Raw genomic sequence first — 17,652 nt, forward strand, 5'->3', positions numbered from 1 at the left:
TTTTTTTTCATTAAACAACGTTAACTCAGTACTAGTGTTTCATCTCGTAAAATTCTGCTTTAGAAGATCATCTAAATCACATAGAGTAAAATTTTGTCAACAGAATAAAACATACGCTGCGTGTGTCAAAGAATCATCAGTTGCTCGTGGCAGTTCCCTACACCACACCTTTATAACTCCGTGGTTCCCAGCCAATTGTTAGCATAACACCACTCGGGTTCTATCCGAGGATCACGCTGCATAAGACCGGTCGGACTACTTGTCATTCCATTCCGATGTTTTGGCGTGGCCCGGCCTAAACATGGCGGAGCTCAGCAGATTTGCGGAAATCATATTGTTTGCCGTGTTTTTTTGTCCTCAAGTGTTAGGTGAGTATCCTTAACTCCTTCTTTTCGCCCCCACGATATGTAGACTCGAATAGTACAAAGATAAATGGCAAAGACTCGCGTTCACAGGTAAAGAGTGCCACCACTGTCACAAAAGTCACGTAAAGAAGTCACTAATACACGTATTTATCTTACAAGGTTTGTTGTCTGAGAAGGACGCAATCAGAAATCCGGACTCATGTCTGCATATTCAGTCTCTTAGCTTGTGTTCGGCTTCAATGCATGTATATGTAATTAATTGCGGTTAATACTGGACGCCGTGGCGGTAAAATGTCCATTGGGCGTGCCCCGCTTGGCCATATGACATTGAACCTTTCACCTCTGCTAATTCCTGCTCGCGTTTATTTTGAATTAGGTGACTTTCAGTAACCAGTAACGACGTCTCTTTAAAAATTGCCAGTTGAAGATGACTCTATACATTTACATGCTCTGACTCTGGTCAGTGGGATACTGTATGGCGCGTCTATACTTACCGTACCGCATCGATCGTTTTGTCCTGTACAAAATTGTCAGTTCGTTCATTATTCATCGTGACGATTTAGGTCATGCCACAATAGTAGCGATTTAGCTCATTATAGCCTCAGACTGTTGAAAGGTTGTCATTGAGACGAAGAACTGGCACTTGAAATACTTTTTCTGAGAACAATGCACAGGTACAAAGAAAGCGACTCTTAAGTACATTTCCTTTCAGGGGGAACATATCAAATGGCTACTAATATTAGACAGCAATTGTTACTTACATTTTACTTTCAGAAATGCGATATGGTCCTCGTGATAGGGCAACAAAAATGTAAAGATCCCCAAATCCGTGGAACATACAAACGTATGCAGAAGCATGTGTGGCGCGCTAACCACACTGCCGTGTCAAGGTCATGAAGTGACGTCCTTCTGTCCCTGTTTGTGGACATAACTCTGGATATTTAATCCATGGATAGCACCAGGGTACAACCACCGCTACACTGTACCAAAATACCTACTGTGAATTTCTTTCGTTTCAAGTTCACAAATATTCTCAAATAAATCTCAACTTTACATTGTTCTATAGTGAACCTTGCTCAACCCTTCTCGACCTTGTAATCCAGTGAAGGTTTTGTTTACCGGAAGGGAGGGGCATTTAGTAATCTTTTAATAGTTATGTGTCTTGCATGCATCGTTATGTGCGATTTTTAGAGATACACGGACACAGCAATAACAATATGGTGAAACCAAGGCCAGCGGTGGGCAGGTCTGCATACTCATATAGTGGCAGGCAGCTATTTAATTAGTAGGACGGAATTTCCGGCCGTATGGTGTCCCGAAGGTAGAGTTCTGTATACTCCAACTGCGTGGTCACTGCCAGGAATGTCTAGTTTTACACTATATATAGGCTTGTGAATGAAGACGTATGTCACTGGTCTAAAACGATGACTGACCATGTATGTAGAGAGACTTCACAAGTAATGAAACTTTTGCTGTATTTCCTTTACAGCTCAGACGACCTTGGGCCCTCAGGCAGGTAAGAGTTACCTTTTCCTTCTACATTGAGTATTTCCCTGATCAGTGGCGACAGAAGAGACCATGGCGCCTTTTTTTTATTTCAACGTGCAAACAAATACAGCACATAGTGGTAACGCACTCAAGCAATATTCACGTCGCCACTACACATGAAAAACACAACACAAGACAAGACAAAACAATGTCGGGTAACGTCCAGGTAACAAGAAAATAGAGTTAAGCAATACAGAACTATAAATCAGTCATTACCTAAATCATTTGGTTTCAGAAAGGTATAGCTGTGTAATAATGAGTATTTGAGAGGTTGACTGTAGATGAAAGTAAAGGTGATCCATTGAGTAACAGATACACAGTAGCACTATCAGATGCGGCGGCTTGCTGACTCAGATGCGCTGGCACGTCTTTCAGATATAGCTTTTGGCGGCATGAGCTCCCCTGATTAACAAACTATGCTCCTTGTCGGTTCTACTTCAGCATCCATCTATATTCAACGTATTTCCCGCATTTAGAGATCCAACATCGGATCCGCTAACGGAAGTCACCTTGTAGAAGGCTTGTTATCCATCTCAATGAAGACTTCTGATTCAAAATGAAGTCGGAAATCTACTTAGAAACGGATTCTAGATCCGAAACAACTCCTTTGAAAATTATGCTACAATGATATCTGTTAGGACACTTGTCATCATGTCATCACGTCTTTGGTGACTTTTCTGAATTCTGTTCTTTCCCAGTCGATTACAGCAATGCCGGCATCATCACGGCATGTGTCGTCGGAGGTCTGCTCATGCTGGTCGTGTCCATCGCGTTATTGGCACGGTATGGTACTTTTGTTCATTCTGGTATTACGGTATATTTTTGCTCATTTTGCAACTGTTTTGTACGATTTACAGTATGGTTGAAAACTTTTTTTTTTTTGGAAACGGCCGAAAATTCATGCGCGCGCGGATGTCATCCATATAATCAAATCAACATGGCCTAATGTAGTTATTCTGAAACGTGTTTATTTTTTTTCTCGCAGAAATGTTAGGTGGTGTTCTCTGTGAATCACATGATACATGTAACGTCACAATGCTATTGCGTTGCATTCGATGTCTCAATCTCTTGTTTGTGGTAAAAAGGCCAATGGATCTTGAATATAACCACATTGTGTATATTTCAGATCGGATTGATGTGTAAGTATCTAAGTAGAACTGAACCACCTATACGTACATACTACACTTTGTATCACTGCAGGGCAAATTGCTGTTTTTATATATCATCTGTTCTCATTGTTTTTTGTTCGTTTGTTTGGTGACCAGGCTGTGCAAGCCGTGCGTTTCTAAAGAAAAGAAGCAAACGTACGATGTGAGAGGAGACCAGTGGGACCAGGACGTCGGGGCGCCCCCCGAGCCGGGGTACCACGTCAACCGCGGGTACGAGCCGAACAGCATCCCGACCAACGGCAACATCCCGATCCCACAAGCCGACTACGACAGGTCCATCCCACGTGCGCACGTGCAGGCACCTAATTACCATACCACCATCCCTCGCCAGGACACATACAACGGGTGATTTGTTATCTTATGTTTAAGTTTCTTCCCTGTCTCTATTTCAAATATACCTTTAGATCAAAACGAGCTTTTTTCAAACCTGAAAATACGTTGTCTTTGAATCCCTTGTACATTATGTATGCTCTTTGCGTTTTAATCACGTTAAGGGTACCGTTTGTCACTTACGCAGCTGTCAACTTAAATTGATTGATACAAGTTATAAGTAGATAAGTTATAAGTAGACTTTCCTAGTGACTCGACTTTATTTTCTCTTGCAAAGTTACATCCCTGAGGCTAGCCATGCCCCTATGGGAGCCCAGCCCATGATCGACATCCCCGCCATTGAGACAGAAGACCCGCGGGCCCGCTACGCCCCCGACCCGATGGACCTGTACCGCTACGACCAGCCGCACCTCGGGCCGGACGTCAACGAGTCCGACGGCTGGGTGACTTACCAGTTCAACAAAGGACGTTAGAGAAAGGGCACGTTACTAACAAGCCCGGTACATACTTAGCCTGGGTGTCATCCTCCGTAGCTCCCTGTAATATTGTTGGCTATCCGTGGTAGCCAGCGATATTAGCCGGCGGAAACTACGGATGATGACACCCAGGCTAGTACATACTTGCCGTCTGCCATAAAATCAAAGAGAAAGGTTATAGTGTTTTTATCTAATCATTACACTGTTACAGTACTAGATTTGTCTGAAAAGTTTTAGTTGTAAGCTAATGTCTTGCCCCAAGGGCGTATTCAAAAGGGTGTATTCTAGGTCGATTGAGTTTTATTTGATACTTTCTTTAAATATGTATTTAATCAGATGAGTTTAAACAGTTATCATAATAAAGTATAGAAAATCGTTTAAAATCAATGCTCCTTATCAAAATAAAACAGTTGTGTCCAAATAGCAATATTATTGACATAACTTTTATCTTTGTATGCTATCATATGTTACAATGACGAGTGTTCTACCATGACAATTGATATTTTCCACTTTAATGTATGAACTTTGTGTTAGCGTCTTTGCACTTTGCACCAATGTATACAAACCTGTCATGTAAAAAGTGTAAAAGCAATAAATTAGTTTTAGCGACTAACTCTCTTCTGAAGTATCTTCAGTGCTCATACGTCTTGTATTTGTAAGATGTAGATATACGATGAAATCCAAGTATTAGTATTCTGTGACTACACTGGGAGGCCATTAACAAACGTAAAACACAAAGGAAATGTTATAATAAATTCCCTTTATTTCCTCGGCTGGGGTACCTTAACAGTGGATTCCAAACGTGTTCCCTTCTACCCGTTACAAAATCACACCTGGAACCAGTAGGTCATCCTTCAGCCTTACGTCATCGATATCCATGTATATCACAACGATGTATCGTAAATAAATAAATAGATAGATAAAAAAAACAACTGCGTCAATATCGTGTCGTAGAAATCTGTACAATGTTAAGCTTGATCATTTGAAGTCTGTTTTCAGTACACATGGTATTGCTTGATACGGTGTACACATCTGCTCTCACGCATGGTGTCATAGGTCAACTCTTGTCGTACATTATTGAGGCAATAAACCGCGATGTCTTTGATAGTAACAGAAGCAGTGATGACAGTTGCACAGCCATGATGCATGGCATATATCTTTGATAAGACCTGTACAAGCGGCAAGGACTATCGTGAAAGTAGGTAAACCACGGTGAAACATTATGAAATTGAAAATTACTTTTCTTTCACTGTCTGTCCGGCAGTATTAATATTGCACACCCAGCGATATAAAATTACATTCAAATACACAATATAGCTTTGAGATGCATACGATAACAAACAAAACTTTCGTATGAGATTGCAATATCTGATTAGTACCCGATTCAGGTTCATGATCACAAAGTTAAATAGTTCAGAAAAGTCAATAATATCGAACCATTCTAGATTATTTATATAAATAAGCAAATATATGTTAAATGCCTACGCCAAGAAACTGCCAAAGTCAGCTAGACGTATCAAACAACTGTTGGGCTATTTTATCTTTGTTACACAGTTCAAAGACCATATTCAACTTTAAATTGCATGGAAATAAGAACTTTCCCCAAATATCTTATACATCATGTCGAAGACCTGGTTATGTCATTGCCACCTACATTTTTCCTTGCAGTAGTAATTGTCTCTATAGATCTATAACACCAAGCAAATGTTTTCCTTTCTTGCCGATATATGCGATATTTTTGTTTGTATAGACCGATTAGTGAGGTTGTCATCTGATTGTCAATGATGTATGTTAGTGGACGTAGTAGATCAATCAAGCATACTCGTACATATCCAAATACAAAGAACACAGCAGCATCGTTTTGGTGTATACTTATTACGTAGTGATTGACCAGATACTATATTGCTAGTATGATTTGTCGGTTCATACGCGTTTTTGACTCTTGACTAAGTTGTCGGAATGGACACATTCTAGAAACGCTTTGCTCGCAAGCAACTAACATGTGAGGCAGAGAACACGTGACTTTAGCGACCCTGGTTCCCCTGTTTCTTCTAATGTTAACTTACATGTACACCTCATAAAACCACGCAAAATATCATCTGTTCTATCTCCCTCTGAGAAGTATAGAGTGTTATCAAGTTTGATCATCAGACGTATCAACCAACTACAATTTAGCAATGTAACGTCACAGTGACTAAATATCTTTGCACGAACTAATATTTACATCTGACCAGTGAAAAATAACGGTATAGATGATCCTCTTTGGTAATCACTGCTGACTTACGACAGACCAATGTCAAAAGCTTGTGAAAAGTCTTCACATTTGAACATTGCTGGGATGCTTCTCACAATGTCGAGCACTTCCCTTCGCTGGAAGGGTTTTACCCACGTCTCAATTAAAATAGACTATTTCACTTCAATAAGACTCCACTTAATGACCAACATAGTTCAAAGAATATCAAATGTACACATACAGGTACAATAATCAGTCAACTTAAATCTACCTAAGCTCAAGAATGAAGTTTGTCACTCTGCGTGTTTTGACAACAAGACATGACTGTCTAGCTATAGGTTTAATAGCACTCTCACTTTTAACTAATAGTCAATGTCAAAGTAATCGACCAGTTTTGTGGTCTTCGTGATTATCATCCATCTAGCTATATATATATATGAATCGTAAAATTAGATTAGAAACATTTGAGTGGTGTATATGACAGAAATGTTAGTGAAATCAAAAGGTCCTACAAACAGCGCTAGTGTGATCCCATGGTGAGGGACTCCACGGACCCTGTGTCGCCTGTCATCGGCGGGAGCAGCTTGTACCAGCCCGACGTCTTCTGGCTCAGGTCCAGCCGGTCCAGCTCCACACGGATCTCCCCCACACATCTGTTACTGTCCAGTCCCTTCCCTTTCTTCCATATCATCAGCTGCAACCAAAGTCGTCAATACGTCAGACATGTAAGTTGACTCTCTTCGTCCACAAGTTTATTCTTTGAAAGGCTACTAAAGCCAAACATCTAAATCGGAACAGTTCCATGTGAAACTTAAGCTTCTAAACAATATTTAACAAAACGATATGTTTGAATGGAGATATAACGTTCGAATTCAGAACCGACATGCTTATGACTGCAACGGGTAAAATCAACACATGAAGACCAAATTAAACTTGGCTTGTGCACACAGCTGTACAAGAAGTTGTGGTGGTAGTCGATCTTACGTACCTGAAGAACCCTGTTGTCGACGTCGCAGGCCGGATACAGCAGCTTCTTCTGGTAGTTTGGGTCGGAGCTCTGGTGAACCACCTTCGTCTTTCTCTTGTGCAGTTTTCGACCCTCTTCGAGAAGGTAAGTCTTAACGTAAGTGTCTGTAAGCAAAATGCAAAACAGGTTCAAGTACATGTATGGCTACTATTCTAAAAGAAAATACTCTGTTCTTAACACCCAAAAACCAAAAAATTACAGAAAAAGTAGGATCTTTTGTTTTCCTCTGTCTTCAAGATAGAAGTCAAACCCAGTAGCTCTTTGTGTATACCAAATGTTTCTCATGTACTTGGAATTAGCCCTCGGGCATGAATTACCAATAAAACAATTATTGAAACCAACGGACCTATTGCCGTGACGACATTGTGCACAGCGTACAAATTTCACACATTTGTATTAAATTTAAGTCGAGCTCAACTAAACAAATGATACTTAAGTGTTTATTTGCCGTACCTGGTAGGGTGGTGTCGCCCTTCCCGCCGATCCCCCGCGCACACATGATGCTGACCTCCATGTTACCCTTACTCATCAGCAGACTCAGGTTGACGTAGCCCAGGGAGGCGTCCGCTTCTGCAACGGAACCACAGAAGCACATCCTTTATCAACATACACAAACTTGCTCTGGTATTTTGGTAAAAAAAACCCACAACGCCACGTTTGATGTAACGACAACCATTTTGTCAGATTTGTAATCAGACCGGACCGAACACTGCATAGTGCATTCAATGCCATCATATTTCTCCATCCATTTCAAGTCATGACATAACATTAAAAGTTTCGTTATTTTCTTCAACCCTCCTCATCTAAGTCACCTACCTAATCTATCTATCAGTAGTTGGCACAAGAAGAGATTAACACATGCATTTCTATTATATAATGAATGAAAGACCTTTATTGTACGCTTGTGCTCTAACGAACTAAGTACAGGTCATGGGTAAACAGGGAAAAGAAAACAGTAATGACACTTACATACTATATAAACTAATGTGATCTACTATTTACAGGTTCAGCTTCTTCTCGCTTCTTGACGCAGTTAAAGATGTACGAACATATTGAGCTAATGATACATGGTTTGTCAAGTTTCATGATAGTTTCTGCAGTGGAATGACGTGACGATGACGTACCTTCCTTGGTACTCCAGATGACCTGTGCGGGGCCGCCGGAGGTGTCCTCGGGAGCGGCCAGCTCACCGTCACTCTCCCCGTCAGACGGCAGCAGGGACGACAGAGACCTGTCAAACGGCAAACAGCGGCGGTGAGAAGAGAGCCCTTTTATGTTACTCGGCCGGTAAATTTTCGCCTGGTTACCAAACTTGTTATAGCTCCCGAATCCTACATCCTCTCCGCAAATAGGATGGGGAGAGGATGTAGGACTTGGGAGCTATAATAGGTTTGGTAACCAAGCTAGGTAAATTTAAAACCAGACATTATGATCAATTGTCGTGTACACAATTTCCCAGATTTTTAAAAGAAAGTATGCGTATTTTGTTCAAAAGAAAGCCAACAAAAACATATATTGTACATGTACATCATCATGCAATGGAAATGTATTCTACAGAACTTACATCTCACTTCCCATAGACGACACGAAGCTGGAGGAACTTCCTGCACGTTTTCGGGAGGAGGGAGACTCGTAATCTATACCTGCAGAAGAGAAGACGAGAGTGAAGATAACTTGTTATCGACTGTTAGTACACCCGGTAGAATAATGTACTACATAAATGAATACTGCATGGAATGAGTGACTGGATGAAGAAGGAAAAAAAGAAAGCAGGGATGGAGAAATTATAAATGATCGGCAAAAGCTTTTTAGGGAGGGCAAAAAATAGGGAGAACAGACAGGAAAAAAACATTCGCGCAATCGTGACCTGAAAATAAGACACTGAGGTGATGTACCTCCCACCTCCCCCTTTAGAAACCTTCTTTTTGGTTCTCTATATTTCAGAGTCATCGTCCTGCTGCCTGTATGTACTCCCTGCAATTTTTGCACTCGCCAAATAGCTTGTTGCCGATCGTTTGCAGAATATGACAATTTCGTCACACCTGAAAGGAGAGGGCTTCCAGATGGCAGAGTATTGCAGCGCCTCCTAGCGGTTTCACCTAAGCTATCCCTACCTGCATGGAATGGAGGAAGGGTTGATGGAAGGACAGATGAGGTGTGGAATGATGGATGGACGGATGAATGAGTGAATGAATGAGTGAGTGAGTGAATGAGTGAGCGAGTGAGTGAGTGAGTGAGTGAGTGAGTGAACAACTTGCTAGCAGATGGAAACACAATGGCTGTAGGATGATGAATATAACATTGAAACCTAAGCACAAAAGCTAACATTTTTGCCCATAACGTTATAGCCTATTCTGAAAGTGTACAGTACATGTACAAGTGAACTATGCTGTACTAGAGATAATCCCACAGAGACCAGGAGGTACCTTCTGGTCGCGTGACGTCGGACGCGGTCCTGGCCCGTCTGGAGGCGAGTCTCTCCTGTTTCCGCTGCATCCACATCTCCTGGCTGGAGGGAGCTGGTGGTGGGGAGAAAAGCAAAATTCGCTTCAGTTATTGAAGGTGTACTTGTAACAGGACGCTGTGCTATCCACGCCATGAATGAATGTAGGACAAACGACACTATTTGTATTGCGCTTGTACTGATGTTTTTGAAATGAAAGGTATTACAAAATAGTCTTAGAGTTGATGTATAGGTTCGACAGGAAAGTCCGTTAATATAAAGTGCTGTAGATAAGTACTAGTAGTTTGCAGACGTACATGGAGAACGCCTGAGGCTTTCCTTCGATCGCGACGTTGGGATGTCCCCCGGTCCGCGCGGCCGGCGGCTCTGTCGTCGGGAGGATCGACTCTGACGTCCGACGGAACCATGATGGTCACTCCGGTGGCTGTGTTGGGACAGACGGACGGAGTTAGGATACATAGTTTGGAAGAATACGGGGGCATGAGACGTCGGTGAAGGTTAGACATGATCTAGGTAATAAGATACACCAAAAACATTTAATGGACATTTAATTCTGCGGTTTAAATCGTACCTGAACTGAAGCTGGATTTCCGCATGAGTTTCCCCTGCCCGGCCGCGGACGGCTCTCCGGAGGACGGTCTGGTGTTGGATGTGTGGAGATAGTTCGGCTCTACAGGCAACCGGAGAGGCCAGCTCCTCGTGTCGCCTTTGGTCAGGTTGGACTGGTACACGCTCCCCCCTCGCACGTTTGGGCACGACTCGGTAGACGCTCTTGCGACCTATGGTAAACATGTGGATGGTTAAATCAAGCAAGGCAGTAGCCTGGGTTCCAGACCCACAGTTATCCAGTGTGTACACCAGATAACTTTGACACAAAGTTTTTTTTTTAATATTCCGAAACATGTAATCACAAGACGCGGTGACAGCACACTCAAGTTTTTTCAACTTATATTAATGCCGCCACCAACACAGGGACAGTACAATACTCATTTACACCTGAGCGAAGTGAGGAAAGTCGTGTAAAGTGCCTTTCCCAAGGGCACAAGATCGGTGGCATCGAACCCGGGGCCACTGGTTCCGAGTCGAGAACGCTGCCGCTACGCCACACGATCCCACAAAGTTTGCCGAAACACAAGTGTGTTGTGGGTCTGGCATCCAGCCTAGGCAGCTGAAAATCATGCATATGAAAGGAAAGACGGAAGAAGACTGCAAAGCTTGTAAAATGTGATGAGGAAGAATCCTTACTGTTGAGGCCATGGATGGAGCCGTGAGATGACTCCCGCTTCTAGTGCCTGGTCCTCGCCAGCTGGGAGGCATGGAGCGACTCCCAAACCTGAAAAGAACCGATGGAGTTTCATGATTTCACACTATATATATGGTATGTGCCCTCTAAAAATGTTAAACTTGAATTTCGAATCCTTCAGTTTTAAACAGTTGGTGCAGGAAAAAAAGCAAAACAGGTCGAATCGTAGGCACGCGGTACTTACATGTACGCCATCAATTTAGAAAAAAAATCAGTTAGATGATTAAAGAGTGACATGTCTTGGTATGCGGTACTTACGGTGACAGTCCGGGGCATGTCATGGTCAGGGTCACGTGGTTCTCGTCACGCGTGGCGTCGATGACGCGTTTTGTCTGCTCGAAGGTCAAGTCCGTGAGAGGGAAGCCGTTCCACAGCAGCACGATGTAGCCTGCAGGATATAAACCGCAAGCAGTAGGCATTTGGCATTAATGTCGTTTCTAAAAGACAGAAGGCGCTTTTTTGCAGGAAAACAAACATCTGTTGTACGAAAATATACGAAATCGCACCTGACGTACTTTTAAAACATTTATAATTTTCTGTCACTCCACCTGTCACATTTTACCTTGAAATGTCTAGTTAGTGCACATACACGTAGAAGAGGAAACGTACACATGAATCACAAAGCAAGGTAAACTCAATGACCCAACAGCGAGTGGAACAGACATTACCTGGTCTGACGTCCGCCTTGTCGGCAGGACCGCCCTCCCGGATGTCGGTGACGTAAGCGGCAAGCCGACCGTTTTCTGTCTTCACGCCGCCGGTGATTTGCAGGCCGAAGTTAGCAGCTGTAAAATCACGCACTGCCGGTGAAAACATAGCTTGGTCGTTTATGTCATACAAACAGAAAAACAACAACAAAGTCCATATGTACACAATTGTATTGCATCCAGCAGTATATGCCATCATTTTCTACTATCCCTGTCAACACTCTCTTTCTAAGCATGTAAGTTAGATAATAAAACATTCGTAATCAAAGTACATTGACTCTTTTCGTAAAAAGGGATTAAACTGTTTGGCAATGCTACTTTATCTGTTAAGCTATATGCTGTACTAAGCGATATAAAACTATGACATAAGCACTGAAAGCATATCCTGTCACTGATAAATAAATGTACAAGGATAAGTTTAGCAGTACATGTGGTAGATAGGAGGACTGCTCTTACTTCTCAGTTCTTCAGAACGGCCGTCATTGTACAATGTGACCTCAAACGACCCTGGTGGGTGGAGGTCCTGGGAACAAGCATAAAAATTGATCTTATGTTTAGAACCTGGCAACGGGTGACGATCGTTACATAAAAACCGATCAATGCAAACCTTTCCTTCGTACAATAAAAGATGCTTACAACATTAGATTTCTATGGAGAAAAATATGATGACTACAGAAGTGCAAAGAGGTTTAACAGAAGCTCCTTGACAGGTGAATGAATGGTTTCTCACCTGAAGTTCCGAGGGTCTGCATGTGTCAGATTTGGCGTCTCGTCTCCAGGGTGTTCCGGGTAGCTGTGTTGCCGGCTGGTCAATACTAGCCGTTCGGCAAAGGTAGTTCAGCGGTGGAGCATGCGCACCTTTGCGGGAAATGTCGTCCTCACATGAGATAGTTGGGTATCTGACCGGCCCGCGAGGTCTCTTAGTGTTCGACCTGTCCACTGCGATTTTCGGCAAACTTTGTGTCGATCCGCTATGGACGTCCATGGCGGCCATGGCCATGGTGCGGCGGTTCACTCGTACTGAGGAGGGAGACTCAATTCTGGTGCCGATGTCCTGCAGATCGTCGTTCAGCGAAGAAGTGAGGAGCATCATGTCTCCGCCGATCTCCGAGAAAGCACGAGTCGTCAGACTTTCTTTTGATACTGCGGGGTGGAAGTCTCCCTCGCCTTGCTGAAGGGGTATTTGGTTTCCACGGCTGTCATTTCTGGTCAGCGTCGGACTCTTGGAGAAGTCAGACCTGCTCCGACGTTTGGCTCTCAGTTCCCGCAGGCTGTCGTGCCTCTCCATGACGATCTGTTCCCTCGTCGGCTGTTCAGGGTCGTCGGTGATGGCGACAGATCTTTGTAAACATCTATGGGATGAACGATTTTTCCTCTTGGCTATTGTCTTGGGTCTCAGTTCACTTATGTCCTCAGAGTCTGTTTTTATGTCCCTCAGACGGGCACGGCCTCCGTTGGCGCGCCTCATGGATCCCTCTTCCTGGTGTTACAATGATAGGAGGCAAAGAGCTGGGGATAAATCGATAAGCTAGCCCAAAGCAAAGGACGTTCCATCGAAAGCACTTTCGTGCTGAAAATCTATTTGCATTCTGATTTAAAATAATGAAAGAAACAACCAACTTTGCTGCCATGTGTGTCTTCTTTCCCTCCATATTATTACGTTTACACTGTCTACACAAATTGAAATTCACAAACATCGAACCAAAAGAGATGGTGGAACAAAATCAAAAGCACCCTGTCATTTAAAGTGTAACTAAATAAAAATACCTTAGAGTTCAGTCTTACGCAGCTTGTACTTATATGTACAAAACTGGTGTGTTACGCCTAAAAAGGCGGTTTACCGGTTATGCGAAACAAACAAAACTAACCTTGTCAGATTCGATGTCTAGTTCCTTGACGTCACGTATTCTGGTGAGCAGTTCGCGCACGGATACAGTCGGCCTGCTCACCGTGCCATGGTACCACATTCCCGTCATGCACAGCAGCTGGCGCTTCAGCTGGCAGAGGTTGCAGTGCCATCTCTCTCTACCTGTCGTCATCTGTACAAAATCATGACCGAAAAAAGCATCACTCAGGGTCCATCTATTGCTCTCGAACTCAATACAATAAAAAACAACAACATCGCACTTCAGTCGACACCTTCCCACGTGTACATGTCATACAAATCTACGACAGCATCTTGTGTTAACGAGGTATAGACATATCAATTCAATATGGGATGCATTCAGGAAATTTTTAAAATATTTTCAACTCCATCGCAGTACTATAGTATCGGCTCCGCAACTGAGGCGTATCAAAAAACAATCGTGTGAAAAACTGAACAGGTGCGCCAGACAGAAATGGAACGTGTTATAACCATCCGTATTTCAAACAGCTTGTATTAAATGTTCTTGATAAAACAACATGAGCATTCAACATCCGACATGTACCTCAGCCACGATTCGGCAGAACGTTCCACATCTGCTGCAGACTCTCCTCTTGCAGTCCACGCACAGTTTGCCGATGCCGTCCGCGAACTTGGTCTTGAAGCAGAGTCGGCAGAGCCGCAGGTCAATGACGGGCACACAGCCCAGGCCGCGCGGCGTGGCAGCCGACTGCTCCAGATGTCTCACGTTTGTCTCAAACTCCTCTATCATCCTCTTCAGCTTCCTGGGCGGGAAACAGTTACATGCATTGTAGCTCAGCTTACATCAGGAGATATTAAACATGTAGAAAACACAGCCCTTCATTGAGGACTCTTTACTGTCTGCACTACACACTTCTTTCTTATCGTTGTCTATTGGCTTTTCTTGTTTTCACACGTCCGTTTTCCTATTCAAAAGGCACAGTTTGGTACAGCAAAAGTGGCTTAAGAATAAATATTTAAGCGTTGGTTTTATGAAAATAATATTGATGAAAACATTTCATTTTTTCCATTATGTAGCCGCTTTGTTTTTACCAAACAGTTACCACAAAACTGACGCACCATTGACGCAGAACCTGCGTCAGCCTCGCCACAGTTTGATGTTTTGGCACGAATCGCTGATTAATGTCATTTGCAATTAAGGATACTTTGTGTTCGTGCTGCCTAGATTCCGGGGTAACCGGATGCCACGCTGGGAATCCACACAGGCCAAATTGGCACCCGCTTTCGTCTCAATCAACGTGCATAATCACAGGTCCTTTGATCGCACGTAACGTGTAGGGAAAACATGTGCACGTCTGGTGAGCCCTAATCTTTTCTATTCAATTCTTTATTATCATATCAACATTGCAGACATACATATTATGTTGCCTGAATGACATTGATATTTACAATATCAAGATAAGCACATAACATTACATTGTGTTACATACATACATACATACATAAATGTATACATACTTCTAATATGAACTGTACATCGCAGACATAACAAGTACCATTCTGATGATACAATCTGATTGTAGAGTCTGATGGACTGATGTAGGACAGAGTTCTGTCTTTTAGTCTTTTTGTTCTGTCTGGAGGGATGGAAATTGTGTTTTTGTTTCTGAGAGAACGTCCAGTAGCTGATGATAGACAGGGACAAGGTTTATGACAGGACAATAATTATATCTTAATCCACTAGTCGAATACTGTAAAGATCGTCTTTCCTCATCCTTCATAAAGGGAAATGCGTATTTTCATTTTTGTGCAACCGGATGTTCTCAATGCCCTTGTGAAAACGACACAAATGTTTCTATTAATGATAAAGGGATGATCAGAGAGACCCATAGGAGCTGCGGAAATATAGACACCGGGGTGGATAATAGAGAAAAATTGGATCAAGTGAGTTGAATAACGAAAGGAGGGACAAATGAATTCAAAGAACGCAGCTAGAATCAGGACTATGGATGTGGGAGTGGAACTAAGGGATCACTATGCCGTGATAATCCAAATGGCTGGTGCAGTAATTGAGAAGGTGGAGAAGTGAAGGCAAATCAGCACCAAGGAGAGATAAAAGGGCCGGTCTAATACTCGTTTTATATTCAACACGACATCTTAAATAGCCTGAATGTGTTTTCAATTCACTGCAGGTCTTCGGGGCTCAGTGACGTCGAGGGGACTGGTGACGTCAGCATGTAAGTGGGACAAGAATTATCCGGCAAATGATACTGTTGCCAGGGCCTTGCCGACGTAACGTACTGAAATACTAGTAGGAGAAAAACATTTCACCTGATGTGAAGGGCGCGCGTGTGTGTGTGTTTATGTAGGTGCATGTGTTAATGTTTCTGTGTTTGTGTTTGCGTGTGTGTGCACGCGCGTGTCTATGTATGCGTATGTATCTGCAAAAGGACTACATCTAAACCCGGATGGTATACGGATAGTGCCGGGAATTGAACGTATGCAAAATCGCTTTGGCTTAATTGTTGGACACAATCTTGCACAATCTTGGTGGCATATGGGTTATAGCTTCTGCAGGTCGTGTTTTAGAGATAGCAGTTGCAGTTGATTAAGTTCAATGTAGCATTACACAGAAACTCCCTCCCGTGCAACAACAGGTACATGTATGCGAACTAAAACAACGTTGGCTGTGTGATAAAGAAAACATGCACCTACTTTTCTCTCTGTTCTTCTAACTGCTCCAGCTCTTCCTGCCTCTCCAGCACCGCCTCCAGCGTGCGGATCTCTTCGGCCGTGAGCGCCGACAGGTCCGGCATCGGTGGGGAGTTGGGCACGGCGGCGGCCGGCGAGGCGGGGGACGCAGGCTGGTCCCGGGGCGCCGACCACTTCAACACCCGCTGAATCATCCCTGCGCTAGAACCGACACGGCATCGTCAGGGTAAAGTAAAGTATCCTTGGAAGGTGGAATTCCCTATCGTACTTCTTCAACGTTGTTCCACATGGATGGACATTCCAGTAAATAATGGCAACAACAATTCTACAAAAAAAAGTACGGGCTCGCACGAAAGCGTACGTAACGGCGAGTGAACGCGGCGAAACCCGAAGCTGCAAAAGCGAGTGAGTATGTAAGCAGAGTTGAGCCCCGGCGCGAGTTAACGGAAGTGGGCGCGGCTTGGTGACGCACGACCGCCGCACATTTGCGCAACTACATGCCTGCTTCGCCAGGGATCCGTCAACACTGCCGAATATCACACCACGAATTATATTATCATTGAGATATTAAAAACAGTTTTTAGCAGAAATCAATGAATATTAATATTTATGTGTAGAATAAGATATGCCTTTGTTGTCCCGGCGGGCATAATGTTTGGAAACATTACCACCGCAAATGGCGACGGAGACTTCAACTTTGCTCGTCGTGCACTTAGGACAAAGACAAAACAGTTTACAATCTCAACAGATAGAGTGGAAAACCATCGTCGGTTACCTATGCTCTGATATGGGGGCAAAGTGCCAAATAGAGGAGAAACAGTTGCTGCAATTTTAACACAGTGCAGCAGATAAAACTGCCACCCCCATCAGGTAATATTAATACAAGTTATTAAGTTATTAAGACAAGCACAAACACACAACCACGTAGATACATTTCCTTGTCTGTTAGTCACAATTTGCTGCTTAAATAGTTTTAGAAAAAATGATGCACAAGCGAACAGAAATGTTGCGAAAAAATCTAAACGTTAGTGAACATTTTCAAAGTAAGGCTGAATCAAGAATTAAGGGAGTATTCCAGCGTTTATGCCGCAGTTATTTACTACCTGTTCGGATCCTTAGGTCTATGTTCCGAACACTTCGCTGTGTGTTTTAGCCATTGGTTCTACCGAGCTCGTACATACCTGCGTATAGCCGTGTACCCGTGGCCCACTCCTTCCCTCCTCACAGGATACGGAACCCAGTAACGCATTACTAGCTTTATAATCACTCCACTCACTACGAATACATGCCGTGTTTACGCTAAGGGCAAAACGTGGGCTGGACCAATCGGCGAAAACAAAACGGTCGGGCGGAGAATACGATGCCTAATATGATAACTCATTTAATCTCACCATAACACACCGTTTGGAACCTCCCACTTCCTTACACCGCTGACTACTGTGATGCACGTCGTGTTTACGCTAAGGGCAAAA

General features: G+C 43.3%; 2 protein-coding genes across 2 annotated transcripts; one reads left to right on the forward strand and one right to left on the reverse strand.

Moving 5' to 3' along the window:
* Window positions 1–280: 280 nt before the first annotated feature.
* On the forward strand, window positions 281–4,595 carry LOC109480916. The gene is made up of 5 exons (XM_019783286.1): window positions 281–368; window positions 1,855–1,881; window positions 2,612–2,696; window positions 3,179–3,427; window positions 3,690–4,595. The coding sequence occupies exons 1-5, from the start codon at window positions 302–304 to the stop codon at window positions 3,883–3,885; spliced, it is 624 nt and encodes a 207-aa protein (XP_019638845.1). The 5' UTR covers window positions 281–301; the 3' UTR covers window positions 3,886–4,595.
* Window positions 4,596–4,597: 2 nt separating this feature from the next.
* On the reverse strand, window positions 4,598–17,652 carry LOC109480915. The gene is given in 18 exon segments (XM_019783285.1): window positions 4,598–6,815; window positions 7,110–7,252; window positions 7,602–7,718; window positions 8,273–8,379; window positions 8,713–8,791; window positions 9,575–9,667; window positions 9,909–9,959; window positions 9,962–10,036; window positions 10,184–10,391; window positions 10,858–10,945; window positions 11,174–11,303; window positions 11,584–11,715; window positions 12,079–12,145; window positions 12,353–13,102; window positions 13,491–13,661; window positions 14,052–14,271; window positions 16,184–16,381; window positions 17,362–17,652. Coding segments are annotated over 18 exon segments (2,871 nt in total). The 5' UTR covers window positions 17,430–17,652; the 3' UTR covers window positions 4,598–6,641.

Source organism: Branchiostoma belcheri, unplaced genomic scaffold (genome assembly GCF_001625305.1).
Source record: "Branchiostoma belcheri isolate BF01 breed outbred unplaced genomic scaffold, Haploidv18h27 scaffold53, whole genome shotgun sequence".
Classification (NCBI taxonomy): domain Eukaryota; kingdom Metazoa; phylum Chordata; class Leptocardii; order Amphioxiformes; family Branchiostomatidae; genus Branchiostoma; species Branchiostoma belcheri.

What these genes read in the sequence shown, in the direction of transcription:
- LOC109480916 (XM_019783286.1), top strand. Translation starts at nt 302, where the DNA reads ATGGCGGAGCTCAGCAGATTTGCGGAAATCATATTGTTTGCCGTGTTT. An exon ending in GACCTTGGGCCCTCAGGCAG is followed by an intron (nt 1,882 to 2,611) that starts GTAAGAGTTACC and finishes GTTCTTTCCCAG; the next exon opens with TCGATTACAGCAATGCCGGC. An exon ending in TCCATCGCGTTATTGGCACG is followed by an intron (nt 2,697 to 3,178) that starts GTATGGTACTTT and finishes TTTGGTGACCAG; the next exon opens with GCTGTGCAAGCCGTGCGTTT.